The sequence below is a fragment of the Pelodiscus sinensis genome, chromosome 2 (assembly GCF_052426305.1).
Source record: "Pelodiscus sinensis isolate ZL-2025 chromosome 2, ASM5242630v1, whole genome shotgun sequence".
Lineage (NCBI taxonomy): Eukaryota > Metazoa > Chordata > Testudines > Trionychidae > Pelodiscus > Pelodiscus sinensis.
The window spans coordinates 150659514-150675592 of NC_143053.1; the positions used below are offsets into that span (position 1 = coordinate 150659514).

Sequence of the window (16079 nt, forward strand, 5' to 3'; positions counted from 1 at the left end):
AGGTTATGAGGAGTAAATTGGTATATTTAGTTCTACTGGTAGTACACATACCTGTGTCATAAAACCATCATCATAATTAACACTACCTGGTATCCCAATTGACATTATTAATAGAGAGATAAATGGTTATACAGACATGGAGATGAAAATTCACTGATTTGTACCCTTCTGAAAAGAACTGAGGCAGATAGCTCTGTGCGGATATAAAATTGGTATCCACATCTACAAAAATGATCTGTGGATATCCACAGCCACAGATGCCAATACCGGCTGATATCTGCAGGATTCTAGATACAAAATTTGTATCCATAACCACAAAAATGGGTCATAGATAGTCACATCCACATTCATGGATATTCATGAATAAAAAGTGGATTTGCAGGGCTCTACTGAGGGCCATATGCAGATAACATTAAGGAGCTTTAGATGTTTTATGCTAACATCAGCATTCTGGCAGCAACCAAATTCAATTTTCACTAGGGTCCATCTGAAGAAAAGTTAGTAAACCATGCTTTCATAGTACTCAAGATTTCCCCCCCCCTTGAATAAAGTGACTACCAAAGCTAATAAAAATGCTTTATTTCACCAATCGCCTTTAACCAATAACGTCAGTGGCGGCCATAATAATGTATCCAGAACAGGTGCAATAACCCAAGGAAATATACTGAAAAACATTAACCAATATTTTATTCCTATAAAAATAAAAAATAAAAATGTTACATTCATTTCAGGAAAAATGTGTCTACATTTTTGAACAATAAATTAAGCTTTGAAATATTAACATCAATTTACATTTTAATGATTCAAAAGACAAGCGCAGTGAAAGATACAGAATTATCTCCCTTCCTCCTCCCCCTCCACCAACATATCAAATCTTTTACTCCTTTTATGCACTGGCAACTAAGATCTCAAAAGAAAACATTATCCAGTGGCATAGACACAAACATTAACAAAAATAGATAGAATAATTAAAAATGTACTATTTTACATGCTTTGCCTACACCATAGATAAAAACCTCTACCTGCACATATATAAAAATATAAATTTAGTCATTGAAATAATGGAAACTTTTCAAGTTGTTTGTCACATTTCTAGCTTCTCCAAGTCTCATATTTTATTCCAGTAAGAGAGAGAACAGGACATGTCAAACAAAACAAAGACCAACTTTTAATAACATTTATTATTATGTATACTTATGACATCTTAAAGCTTTGGTAAGATTGGTCTGCTCCATTTTCTCTCTCTCTCTCTATATGCAAAAAAGTGCAAAAACAGATAAATTATTGTTACTACTCAGTACAGAAAACTGGAATACATGCATTAACTTTTGCCATTTATTTTGTAAAACCTGGTTTTGATATTTACATTTGCGTGAGTACCTAATTCCCCTTCCTCATAATCCAATTTCTACTGCAAATTAAAAAAGATAAATTTAACAACAGACCATCATTCAAGTAAATTAAGCCTTAAATCAGAAGGATGGATACTGATTGATAATGACAGTCAACTGTTACTTTGCCAAACTATCATTTGCTAGAGGAAAACCAAAACTTATCTAAGCTGACTCTCAGGTATTTTGAATTTTCTTCCCTAGATAGCATGTAGTTTTCATCCTCTCGGACAGAAAACAAACTGATTTCTCCCAGTAAAACTTGAAGATGATCTACAAAAGACTGCAAATGAATAATGTTTGCTCACTTGAAGAGTGGGCTAGAATAGACTAGGATATCAAATAGGTTCTTTTCAAGGGAGTTCTTGAAGACCTAACAGCAAGTACATTGTAAACTCTCTCACCTCAATTAAAAGGCTGGAGATTGGCCTATTTAGCAATGACATCCTTTACCCAAAATGCTTATTGGTATGGCTCTCTGGCTAACAATCCTTTCCCTTCTCAAGTCCTCAACATTTATGATGTCATAATTTTACTAGTTCTTCAGTCACCATGGACTTTTCCAAGACATGCATAACTAAAAAATAAACAGAAAACTATCATCAGCTTTTTTTAAGAAATGCAACTTTCAGGCTTTTTTTTTTTTTTTTTTTTTTAAACACACCATTGAAATCATAAAGGGCACAAGTCCAATTTATTATATCCTTCATAAGTCAACTTTGACAGGAAAAAACATGAACGGGGCTTTCTATTAAGTAGGAAGATTGGTTTCCATTCACTCCTACAAAATTAACATATATAAACAAATTTTCAAGGAAAATAAACAGTATTGAACTTGCACTCTTTCACTTTTTATGTTTTAAGACTTCTTTTTTAAAGAATTTGTTCTGCTCATTAGTTAAGATAGAAATTTAGGTCCTCACTGCCCTAAAAAAATTCACCCCCACTCTTTCAGATAATTCTCACTTTGCTGACACCAACAGAATAGCAGCAAATACTTCAGCACTATCTCACTTTATTTGCAGCAAATATAAATAATATGCTGTTCAAAACATAGATGGCAACATAATTTGTCTGTTCACAGGATACTAATGCTGCTAACACAAAGCTGAACTGGTTTTAGTAACAATGGGATAAACGTCTGTAGTACAGACAGAACCAATGATGACTGGAGAACTACTGAAACGATCACATCAGAAGAACTAAAACTGAAAGTTGAGCAACTGAAAACTGAAAGGGAATTTTAATGAAACCCTTGCAGCTTATGTCTACACCTATTTAATATAAATGATTAATTAATAATTTGGAGAATGGAAGATTCACAACCTTTATCCCTTCAGATCAGATGAAGCAGCTCATAAAAATATAATCTGAGATCCCTCCAAAAAGTATTAAGAAAAACCAGGGATAGCTCATTTTTTGTGTATGTACAGGCAATCTTTAGAATACAGTTTACTATGTATCTCGTTGGAAAGTTAATTAGTGGAAACTTTATAATATTATAAATGAAACACATAGTACTAATGGCTACCATTTTTTGGAATTTAGTGTATTCCTACTCTACACTCCCTCTCCTATCTTTATCCCAGTACAGAACAGTTCTCTGTGATTCTGCATATAAAATTGCAGAATCACTACGTACAGTCTCTGTACCAGATGACTAGGGCATAGCTAATGTAGCATCAATTTTTTTAAAAAGGCTTTAGAAGTGATCCTGGCTATTACAGGCAGTCCCCGGGTTACATCAGCCCGACTTAAGTCGGACCCCTAGTTACGAACGGGGGGGTGGGGCGCAGCTAGTGCAGGGTGCCTCCCCCACTGTCGCCGCCTCCGGCGGCGTGGGGGGGGCGCTTCCCCCCAGCAGACCAGGGAGACGCAGAGCTAGCTCTCCCCCCCCCCCCAGCAGACCAGGGAGACGCGGAGCAGCTTTTCTTGCCACGGAGGACGCGGGTGGCGGGACCGCCGAGACACGCTGCGGTCCCGCTGATCGCGTCCTCTGCGGCGAGAAAAGATGCTCCGTGTCTCCCTGGTCTCGCTCCCCTCCCGCCCCCCCAGCAGACCAGGCTTTTCTCGCCGACGCCTGGGGTAAAGCAGCTGGGGTGCTGCCGGGTTGGTCCCACAGCGCTGAGGAGCGGCGCTGGGGGATCAACCCAGCAGCACCCCAGCTGCTCTGCCCCAAGCATCCCCAAGAGCAGCTAGGGTGCTGCCAGGTTGGTCCCGCCACGCCAAGGGTCGGCGCTACCAGACCAACCCAGCAGCACTCCAGCTGCTCTGCCCCAGGCGTGTCTGATTCAGCCGCTGTTGGTCAGTTTCAACAGCGGCTGAATCTGGACGCCAGTTCCGACTTACATACAAATTCAACTTAAGAACAAACCTACGGTCCCTATCTTGTACGTAACCCGGGGACTGCCTGTACAGGTCAATACACCTAACTTGAGTATCAGATAAATTGGTTGAAACTGTAGTAAAGAACAAAACTATCAGACAAGTACATAAATGTGGTATGTTGGGAAAGAGTCAACACAGCTTTTGTAAAGGGAAAGCACGCCTCACCAACCTATTAGAATTCTTTTTTTGAGGGGGGGGGGGGGCCAACAAGCATGTGAACAAGGGTGATCCAGTTGGTATTAGTGTATTGGACTTTCAGAAAGCCTTTGACAAAGTCCAACACCACTAGTCATGGGATTACAGGGAAGATTCTCTCATGGACCAGTAACTGGTTAAAAGACAGGAAAGAAAGATTAAGAATAAATAGTAATTTTTTACATTAGAGAGATGAAGAGAGAGGGTCGCAGGGACCTGTACTAGAACCTGTGCTGTTCAACATATTCATAAAAATGTAAAGGGGGTAAACAGTGAGATGGCAAATTTTGCAGCCAAGACTAAATTACTAATAGTGTAAATCCAAGGCTGCCTGTGAAGAGTTACAAAGGGCTCTCACAAAACTGGGTGACTAGGCAAGAAGATGGCAGACAAAAGCAAAGTAATGCACATTGGCAGGGCTCGACAAACTATGTAATCTACTCGCGCTTGGCGTGTAGATTACAACACGGAAGAGCCGGGTTTGGGCGATCTGCGCATGCGCAGAACGATCTGCACATGTGAAGATCGCTGGACAGTGCAGCTGGCGAGCAGGGTTCATCGCGGCTCGGCTCGCCCTGCACATTGGAGAAAATAATCCCAACTGTACATAAAAATAAGGGGTTCTAAATAAGCTGTTACCATGCAAGAGTGATATCTTGCAGTCATCATAAGCCGTTTTGAAAACATTTGTGTAATGTACAGCAGCAGTCAAAAAATCTAACGATGTTAGAAACCATTAGGAACATGATAGATAGTAAGATATAAAATACCATAATATATAAATTAATTGTATGCCCACATCTTGAATACTGGGTGCAGATCTGGTTGGCCTGTCTCAAAAAAGATATATAGAATTAGAAAAAATAGAGAGAAGAGAAACAAAAATGAGGAAGGGTATAGAACAGCTTTCATCTGAGAAAAGATTAAGAAGACTAGGACTGTTCCTCTTGGAAAACAGGTGACTAAGGGGGTAGGGCGGATATAATAAAGCTCTATAAAATCATGATTGGTGTGCAGAAAGTGAATAAGGAAGTGTATTTATCCCATCACATAACCCAAGAACCAGGAGTTACCTAATGGAATTAATGGGCAACATAATCTTTTAAATAGATTTAAAGGAAATATTTGGAAGTACTTCTTCCCCCAACTCATAGACAACACGCGTAATTTCTTGTCAGGGGATGTTGTGAAGGCCAAAAGAATAAATGAGTTCAAAAAAGTATTACGTAAATGCATGAAGTTGAATGGCTATTAGCCACAATAGTCAGGGATTGCATCCTCTGGGTGTCCCTAAACCTTTGATTGCTAGAATCATACTGAATGAAACTGGATGGATTATTCAATAATAACCCAGGATTCTTCAGTCTGATCTATTATGACCATTTTTATATGGATGTCTTCTGTACTATGCAACTGCATGATTGGAAAAAGAAATAAGCTGAATGTTGAATCCAATCATATAACATTAAATTGTCATATTTAGTCCATTAATATAATGCTACTGCTAGAATGGACAGTAATCTGAGATGGTTTAATGCTATCAGTGTTAGATCCTATATGCGAGGGAACACATTTAATGAAAACATTTATGTATTAAATAATGAATTGATCATTCACTTGGTTTTCATCTCCCTTTAAGTGTTTCATGAAATAACTTTAGCTTCTATATAGTTTCAATTAATACAAGCTTTTTAATAATTAGAATAATTGTAAGGTCAACAATGGATATACAAGCATTTCCTAGTGCACATTATTTCTAGAAAGGCTTTTATGTGAATGAATAAAATAAATTTGCCTCAAAATGTTTTCTTAAAGGATGTCTGAGAATAACACCATCAAGAAAATTTGAGGAAGATTATATTAACCTTTTAAGATGTTCTATTTTGATTATTTTTAAGTTTATCAAGCACGAACCCAGCAAGCCTTTAAGGCAGGGCACATAGGGACATGACATTTTGGCACACTATATACTAGGAATGTCATTTTTTCTTGTTGGTTAATTATTACATTGAGAATAAAACAAACATAGCTCAATACTGTTTCTGAATTTCTGTTCTTTTAAAACAATTTACTGAATATTTCACAAGAAAAAAATTAGATGTACGGTAAAAAGAATCAAATATAATCTCCAATATATTGCCGAACAATTAAGTTACATATTAATTACACATAATTAAGGAGAAAGCTCAAATGACAAGGTAACTGCCAACAAAATTGAAAAATTTGTGGAGAAAAGTTGGCACAATCCCACAAGTGCAGAATGGTCTATTTATGGTCTGCCTAGCAGTATTAAACAAGTAGTATTCAATCTTTGATATCTTTTCTTTTTTGTTGTATTAATTGGATTAGACCTAATATATATACTGAAGGCATTCTTGAGTTTATGGCACCATTTTTATTTTCAAAATAGGGTAAAATCTGCAACTCTTACTATAGCTATGGAACATCAAGCATAGGGCTCCTTGGACAAAATTCTGAAAACATTTGTAACAGGCATGTTGGTTTACTTGAGTAGCAAAGCTAAAACTACTTTGGTTTAAAGTTTAACCAACTTCAGAAAAATAAAAATTAGTACTTATACCAATGGACAAGAATACATAAGGCCTATTTTTTCCAAGCTATGAATTTTGAATACTATACTATTTTAATGAATTGACTACATACTAACAAGAAAAAATGAGGTAAGAATGCTTGTGTTGGTGTATGTGGACTCTTGGCTTCACAACATTGCCTTTTATACTTGTCTACTCCACTCTGGCAGGTAAGTATTTTAGGGTTTAAGAGCTTATCTCCCACTTATTATCAAATAACAATTGTGCATCTATAATTACCCACACATCTTGCTAAAGTTGATACAATTGTGACAAAAACATCAGAGTTGAAAAGACCTTTCTATTTATTATTATTCTGTTGCAAGATCAAATGTTAAGGTTTATATAACCTAGTGCAAAATCACCACACATTCCCTGAAGGCCCATATTGGGCATTTAAAAAGAAAAGAAAGAAAAAAAAAAAGCTTATTGTACATGTGCAAAGCCCAGTAAGACTGTGAAATAGAAGCAACGTACTGGTCAGTTTCAAGTTAATATTTGCTCTTAAAAAGTATAGACTTATTACAGAGATCAAATTGTCTTTTTAAACAGCTATTTCAAGTTAATGCTATAGCAGGAACCAGTGCCTTATATGTTTTCTGAGAACCCAAATATTAATTGAAAAAATTCAAAATAAAATGCACTATTTTCTCTAGATCTACCAGACCAAAAAGGAGAAGCTTTATATAGCAAAATCTGATTGCACTCTTTTAAATGCACACACGAATGTATAAGGCAAAGCTGTACAGCACAGCTGGAAGATACTGAAGTTATGTACTGGAAGAAACTTACTGCATTTTGGTAAGAGCATTATATGCTTGACATAATAAAGAGAAGCCTAAGTAGTAGCAGAAACACATTAACCTCCTGGAACACAAATAGGATAAAAATAGTAAAATATTTTAAGCAATTAAATGTATACCACAAGGCGGTCTCCAAAGGTTCTTATTGTCCTCTTATGCTCTTTTCTAGATTTCTTTTATGGCTCCTGTCACACTATCAATTGCCAGTAAGGTGAACTATAAGCTGCACTTCAGGACCTGGAGGATGAGGGTAGGAAGGAGGCAGTGCTACTTCTGAAAGTGCTGACTGGATGCAAAGGAGCCCAGAGATATAATAAAAGGAAACCTCCTGGTAGTGAACTTATATACATTAGCTACGATGCTATTTAACCCCATTTGTCCTGACCAGTACTAGATAAAGAGAAGTACCAAAAAACTCTTCCCCGCCAACTATGACTAATGATGTAATCCCCAAGAAGGGACCAATCTGCAGAACACAAGGATGAATGATCTAGACTCCTGCTTCCAAACAATTTTCTTCTGAAAAAAGTCTATTGGATGTCATTGCAGAGTGTAGCATATGGAGGTGTAGTTGTTTCTATAAAATAATATGTTGTATTATGATATTATTCATAATGTTAGAACTATATTTTGTGTGTATAAATAAAGGAGAAAATCAGATTTTTCTACACATATATAAACATCTGGCATATATGCTTATTATAAATTTTACACAACTTTCCTTATTTAGAATGAATCCTTAAATAACAGAATTATATACAAACTGATAGAATATTTTCTTTAAAATTAACACACTATTCACAAATACAGAATTACCTAGGACAAGCAAAAAGTGTATTCAGAATAAATTAACATTATACAAATGTGGTTATATTGTTCAGAAAGTCCAATTCTCCCCTTTGAAATGAAATGGAAACCGTTGTATCTTATGGTGAAGTATTTAGCAAAGCACACATTCTCTCTCTCTCTCTTTACACAGAAGTCTTCATATGGACTTAATTGCATTTATACAAAGGAAAGAAACATGAAAGACCAGTACCTCACACTACTGCATTTCACTGAATCAGAATAAGATTTCTATTGAATGACACTGTTGAAGTCAATGTTTTATCATCTTATCTGAACATAGTAGCCCCTGTCCTTGCAAGCTATACACTTTGAATTAGCAGCAACACTTTTAATAGGTACAGTAGTAATTTTTTTCATTACTGGATTGGGCCAGTGTGCATTTAAAGTATTTAACAGTTGATGTGCATAGCCAATGCCTGCCTGTGAGAAGTAATAAATACATTGGGAAATAAAGATAAATAAGATAAATATTTGATTTAAATGCTTTCAGTCTATAAAGAGAAAAACACAAGAAAACAGTGAAACTAAGTATAAACAGGAAGTACCATATTCAGGTAGAAAGTAGAACAAAAGAGGCTAGAGGAAATAGGCAAACTATTGAAAAGTTAAGAAAACGAAGAAAAAAAAAAACCCCCCACCACCAAGCTGTGGAAGATCTCAATAAAGCCTGCAGAGCAGCATTAGTTTGCATGTCGGGTATGCTATGTTTGATTTATCAAAAAATTATTTGTATAACTGGTGTACTTGCAATTAGATTGATGGGAGTTAATTCTTTAATTGTTCCAGGTCTTACTGAACATATTAAGGGTTTAACCCTTGTCATTCTGTTTATACAGAATGTCTGACAAACCTCTATGAATCAAATAAGATTAATTTTGTATATTGATATTCTGGTACCCAACTTGCAAGATCTTGAGCATTCAGCTCCCATTGATTTCAATAGTAGATGAAGTCTTTCAACACCTCATAGTTTGGGACGCTTTATTAATATTGTTTGCTTTCCTTTTGTATTTAAGAATGGTAAACACCAGGGTTAAAGTAACTTCTCATGGAAAACTTGTTTTTGTAGCAGGTTATGTACAGATTATAAACTAAGGTTTCCTTGATTTTTTTCTTTTCAATATGTATATAATGCATATTATGCACAACTGCTCTCATATACATATATACACGTCTTCTTTATACTGTACATGATTTAGTCATCTTCTACAGAAATGTAAAGTGCCACAGTTCAAATGTGCTTATCTGACTTCCATGGGCTTGTGATGAATCCTCTAATCACTTACAGAAATGAGACTCTTGCTTTATGACATCTGGTTGCTTTTAGGAGGAAGAAATTAATCCTTTCACAGTTGTACTAACTGGAATCCAGTGGTCGAACTAATCCTTCCTTGTAAACACGAAGAATAGCTTCACACACAAACTTGTACTGAGTCTGTGTAACAAAAAAACAAACAAACAAACAAACAAACAAAAAAGAATGAATAAAAATATTAGTGGTTGCTCTTATCAGTTATAAGCTTTTGATTATAGTGTAATACTGAACACTATAAACTATCTTCCACCACTGCCACCTCTGGCACAGAAACATGTGCAAGAGAAGACGACAGACATAAAGATAGAGAAAATAAAAATATGATGACGACACCCCGCAGTGCTATGGGCAGCATTTATACTTCAACAAATGCCAAATGTTGTACGGTGAAAATTTTTACCTCAGATGCAAGCACGAGTTTCCTGGTAACTTTAATGAGTACAATGTACAACATCCAAGAGACAAGATTTAACCAGAATGAACGTCTGCATTTGTGCATCTGTTTCCTTAGCTCAAATAGCCATTTGAATTGAAACTAATTTGTAACAATTATTTGCTTTCATATACTTGATGCTGTAATTTGTACTGATGTTAATTGATCATTTAAATGATAGTAATTTTATCCATCCTTTTAATATACATTACTTGAGTCTTCAAAGCATGCAAACCACAATAAGGGAAATGCATTAGAGTCTCTTAATTTAACAAATGGAAGGTAGCTAATGTACTTCATGTTTTTCAATTAAAATCCTTAAACAAAGGGTTTTATCTTCCAAAATGTGTCAACACTGCTACACAAGTTGAAATGGAAGTAGTTCAGTTTTGTATATATCTTCTCTTTTCAGGACAGAAAACAGGCAGGGGGGCACAGACTTTTGATAGCACGCTGAACTACAACACCTACCTCACTTTCTCTCATATCTCCAACATTTTGATCTCATTTATAATTAGGGCCCTACCAAATTCATGGCCCTTTATGGCAATTTCACAGTCATAGGATTTGAAAAATGGTAAATTTCATGTTTTCAGCTCTTTAAACCTGAAATTTCATTATGTTGTAACTGTAGGGTCCCGAAACAAGGCGATGGGATTGTTACCTTCACTTTTATGCTGGCTTCAGAGCAGTTGCATTTAGGTCTTGATTTTTAATACGTTATCACTGTGCTTTACCTGATAGTGACTTTCCCCCTTGTGCTTTACCAAATTGGCTAAAATAAACTTGAAAGTTTGGCAATGTAAGTTTACTTTTTGCAGCTAATGTTCATGCTTTCCTCCCCTCAACTCTACAGTCAACTACTCCCACCTCAAATATCGGTTTGTTCGTATAACTGTGATGTTTGTTCTTCTGTTTATATTTGTCAATTATTTTGACTTTTCCTTCGTTGCTAGTCATTTGCATTTTTCATCACTGCCATCAAAAGTCAACTATGATATTTAATTCCCTGATTTATTACTTCTGTAACTCTACTGCGTAAGCAACCTACTTAGATACAAGATTGGATGTTTCATCATTGCTTCCTATGATGCAGACAGTGATTACTTGTTTTCTTTGGCTTTCTAATTGTCATTGGTTACATTTTTATTGCTCACTCAACTGAATTCTCATGCCAAGGTTAGCCTTTTTTAAAAGTTATGAATCTATTCATAGCCGTCATCATCAAATCTGATTTTAAGACTTCTATCTCTTCTTTCATGTATTGCTACCCCTTCTATGTATATCACCATTCAATCTCAAGTTTCTAAGATGCTGACTCAGTATATAACTCCTGAAAAAGAAAAAGTTGTTATACAGTAAATTAGGACTAAAGGAAATCCACTGGATTCTCAGCCAGCTAACAACTCCATGTTATGAAGCAGCTTAACAATCCTCCTTGCTAAATCTCTCCCTAAAGTCTTAATGTAATCAATTAAATAATTATCTGAAGAAAGTTATTCATTTCTGAATATTTTCCACTGTACCTTCCCTCTTGTTGTGATCTGTATGCCATAGCCAAACTAATTCTCTTTTGCCTCACTATCTACTAGAACATGTCTGCTTTGAACACAGGAAATGCTATACAAATTCAAAGTGCTTTGAAAATATTCTGATGTGAAGCGCCCTTAGTCTCTCCCGTTGAAACTATTCCACTATGGATACATCGTTAAAAAGGTCATTGGTGCACAGAGACAGGATCTGGAGTCTCCCAAACTCCAAGGTGAGTATTCTAACCACCAGAATGCAGTGTTAGGCTCTCTCCTTACCCAATGACTTTTTAAAAATTTTCACAGCAACACTGCTTCAACCTAAGAGATTGAAGAAGACACAATAAAATATCCTGGAGCCTAATGGAAAGGGTATTTATATGAGGAGGTGTCAGATATCAGTTCAAATCACTTTGGTAGAGGAGGTACATGAACCAGGGTCTTCCACATCTCAGGGGAGTACTCTAACCATTGAGCTAAAAGTTACAAGAAAGATCAATGTCCTGCCCTCCCCTCATGTGTTAACTGCTTTGTATGAGCTTGATTAGGGTGCCAGCTCTAAGTACACTTACCACGTTGGGCCCTAAGTGAAAGAACTGTCTTCCCCTGATTTATACATGTCATTATAACTTTGGTGTCTGGATGTGCTGCAGCGTGCATGCACAGAGGCAGGAACATATGGACATAAGGCACTTTCACTCCAAAAAATTAGGCACCAAGCAATTTTAGGCACCTACGGTTTAGCAGTAACTAAATTGGGACTTTATGAAACTCAATGGGTCCTGATTTGGATTCAAGCACCTGAAGTGGAATTTACATACCTAGTTCCTTTTTTTATATATCTAGCCCTAAATTTCTTGTAAGACTCCAGGCTGAAGACACAGTCAGGGAAACTAGATTTACTGACTTGAAATGTTTTGGGCATGTCCTTCCTACCTCAGGAAAGGAAAAATAAAACTTAATCCTCGGGAGAGAGAAAGCACTTGTGATTTTAATGAACACAACAAATTTGGCTTTTCATCTCTTTGTGCTTTAGTTCTTGTTCTGTCCAAATGTTATTATCACCACCACCTAATCTCACAACTGTGTTGTGAAAATAAGTACATTAATGCTTCTGAAACACTCAGATGAGTGCCACAAAAATACACCAAGGGGAATTAGTAATTTTGTATTCAGAGCAAAGATTAGATGGTATGCCATTAGTTAGGCTTGAGACTATGTACAAAATAAGAAGGATAAAAACAAGTGTTCACTGCACGAGGCAGGCACCCCATGGAAAAAATAGCATGTAATTATGTAATTGAAGACTATCATAATGAATATGCCCAAAGGAGCAGAATTAAGGTTGCACAGAAACTTAATCCTGAGGGCTTGCCTTTGTAATTTTAACATTCTTATAACACAGTTTTTTGGATGCAATAGAATAATTACACTGGTCAATCACACAGCCTGCCCTCAACGTCATTAATTCATTACTAAACAGAGTTAACAACTCTCTCAGTTAGCTTTCCCTTTCCTTTGCTTGAATGAGAACTGTCATGAATTTCTTATGTCGTGCCTTCTGAAGTTCCAAGAGATAAAAGATGCCAAATTCATCTGTTACATTTGTGGGTTTAAACCCCTTTACTCTAGTTGAAGACAGTTGGTGCCTTGGAAACAAGCACATTATTCTCATTCCAACTGGCATCCAGATCTTGTCATCATTAATCAATCTATTCCCTTTGTTCAAGAAAGTGGGACCCACGCTCCTCCACTTCCACAATTTTCAACGGCAACCTATTCATTTCTAAAGCCCATTCAAAACTGTGTCTTGATTTTTGAAACTCTCCATAGACTAGTTCCTATCACCTATGTTATCTACAGCTTTCTCTCCCTGCTCCCTTCCCCCAACCTCAGTCTCCTTCTGATTCCTGGCCTTGACTCTTCAAAACTGAAATGGTGGCCAGGTTTTGTTTTTTTTAATTTTTAAATTGGTACTGCCCCATTCAAATTTTCCTGAACGCTATGCCTATTCTACATCTTTTGTTGGCATAACTTATGTCACTTAGCATTGTGAATAAAACTACCCCCATGTGATTTAAGTTAAACCACCATAAGCACCAGTGTGAACAGTGATGAGAGAACTTTTCCACCGACAGAGCTACTGCCTCTGGTGGAGATGGCTTTATTATGCTGATAGGAGAGCTCTCTCCCATTGGCATAGAATGTCTTTACCACACATGCAGTTAACACTCTCCCATATAGTCATTTTTATTTTTAAATCACATCTGTAGATCTTCCTTTTCTTTTCTAGTCACAGAAGGCTCTTTGTAATGTTCTCTGTTAAGGAAGAAATCTACAAATTAAATTCTATTTTAAATGAGCGTACATAATATCTTATATAAAATGTACACAAATATGACTCAAAGTTCATTCTAGTTTATTACTTGCATCTATTTTTGTAACTCGAATCTTTAAAGGGCAAGGTACAAAAAAAATTTAAATATTTACAAACAACTAAAGTACACAACTTTCAAGCAGGAATGTCCTTCTTGAGAAGATAAATTTAAGTGTTCAGTTAATGTAATAAAAAAACCTCTGAAAATCATGCAAACAAATAAATCAGCTTTATATGAAAAACCTATGTTTCTCTAGGTGACACATGAAACACAGAGCATGCACAATGCATAACAGACTCCCTCTCATTAACTTACTGATGTTTGCACCATCATAGCTCGCTGGTCTCGCATTTTTCGTACAATATCCAGTGGATAAACAGGTTGGTTTTTCTCAATTAAGCACATAGCTGTTTCCATAGTGACCAGTACACCAGTGCGGCCTATTCCAGCACTACAAAATATAAGAGAACCCCCCCCCACACACACAATAAAATTAATAAGGCTTTTCCTGTGCACTGAATACATATCTTAACATTATAACACTCTAAATACCTTTAGGAATAAAATTAAGATTTCTTAAGATTTCTTAAAATTAAGAATAGAAAACAATGTATATTTTTAGGACATCAGCAGCAAAATTTTCTTTATACAACTGCAAGAAAACAGCAATTTTACATGAATAAAATTAAAAGTATAGAAAATTAAAACCAAAAGTTTTAGTATATGACTTTAAAATTATAATGAGTTTAAAATGATATATTAATCTGTGGATTTTTCTTAAAATGAACCTTAAGACTGAGAAGTGAAAATTAGAACAGATGGGTTATATTTTAGGGATACACAAAAAAGAATTTTGAGGTGATTATATGATTATTAAAAAGCATTACGTTGATTACTACATTGAATGACAGACATCAGTGTCAGATAGCCATATAATTGAACAATTTAACCAAGGAGTTTAACCATGAAGAGAATAGTGAAGAAATCCAACCTCTTAGATATAATACTGTAACTTTTATCTCTACTGGATGAATGTTTACTAATAGGCTTATAGCCTTAGGATTTCACCTTTATTTTGAGACAGGACAGATGGAATATTATATCTCTAGGACTGCATCCAATATAACAGAACTTTTATTTAAAATACCTGCAATGAACAAGGACTGGCTCATTCTCCACTCTCTTTGGCCTCATATAGGTCACAAACTCCAAAAAGTCTCTGGAGTCATCAGGAACTCCATGATCAGGCCAAGAAACATACTGGAGATGGGTGATGGTGTGCTCTTCCTTTGTCTGAAATTCAATGGGCATGTCACCTTATCTCATACAGTAGAGCAGCAGCTTTACCAATGTTCAATGGAGAAATGCAATTTGCTTAGTTAAAAAACTTACCTAAGCTGCACAAAGCTTCACAGCTGTAAAGATTGCAAGATTTTTCTAACATAATATTTTCTTATTAAAAACAAAATAAGTGATTTTTGAAGAACAACATTTAAAAAATATATAGGTGCATATTTAACTATATATAGCTCCTTTCAGCTTAAAAGATTTTGAAGTATTTTACCCAATTATACTTAAGGAACACTAATTCCAACAAAGAAATGCAGATCTCTTTTGGCAACAGCTATGCACAACAGTATTACACAATAGTTTAGACCACAAAGGAGAAAATACCTGCTGTACAGTAATTGCAAAAGAAATTTACAGGCAGAATGCGATTACCAGATTTGAAATATGGTCAGGACTCGGGCGCTGAACCTCACTCCTTCAAACAAAAAGTGACACAGACTCTTTAATGACCAAGTAGTATAGACCTTTGCTTACACTTCATCCAAAAGAAGGTATCTGCAGAAGCATTTGCCAACACAATATGCTGGGATGTTGGTTCAGCACTGAAACTGATGGAACAGTGCCAACCTGCAAACTTATCACCATCACTACCTGCAGCACTCCAGGTCTTCCCTCCAAATACTGATTCCATGCAAGCCTTCTGACTCTGAGATTTGATGGGATTACAGTGTAAGGCAATATGGCTGTATGACCAATAGACATATATATTATATACTTATAAAAAGGAGAAATATTAAATGATGTACAGTCTATTTGTGGATTTGGTAAGAACAGAAACTTACTTGTGCATATTTGCTAATTATGATTCCTATTAAGAGGACAGGTTATGTACAGTTTATACTGATATGTTAGAGAAA

General features: G+C 36.0%; 1 protein-coding gene across 4 annotated transcripts in view; it reads right to left on the minus strand.

The window, feature by feature from the left end:
• Positions 1–669: 669 nt before the first annotated feature.
• Positions 670–16079, minus strand: part of PTPN3 (protein tyrosine phosphatase non-receptor type 3) — a 316623-nt gene continuing 301213 nt past the window's right edge. For all 4 annotated transcript variants that reach the window (XM_006135940.5, XM_075921606.2, XM_075921609.2 and 1 more), the window contains 3 exons: positions 15020–15165; positions 14188–14323; positions 670–9652 (listed from right to left, as the gene is read on the minus strand). In XM_006135940.5, the coding sequence (XP_006136002.2) occupies positions 9575–9652; positions 14188–14323; positions 15020–15165 (360 nt within the window). In that variant the 3' untranslated portion in view covers positions 670–9574. The remainder of the gene's footprint in view (positions 9653–14187; positions 14324–15019; positions 15166–16079) is intronic.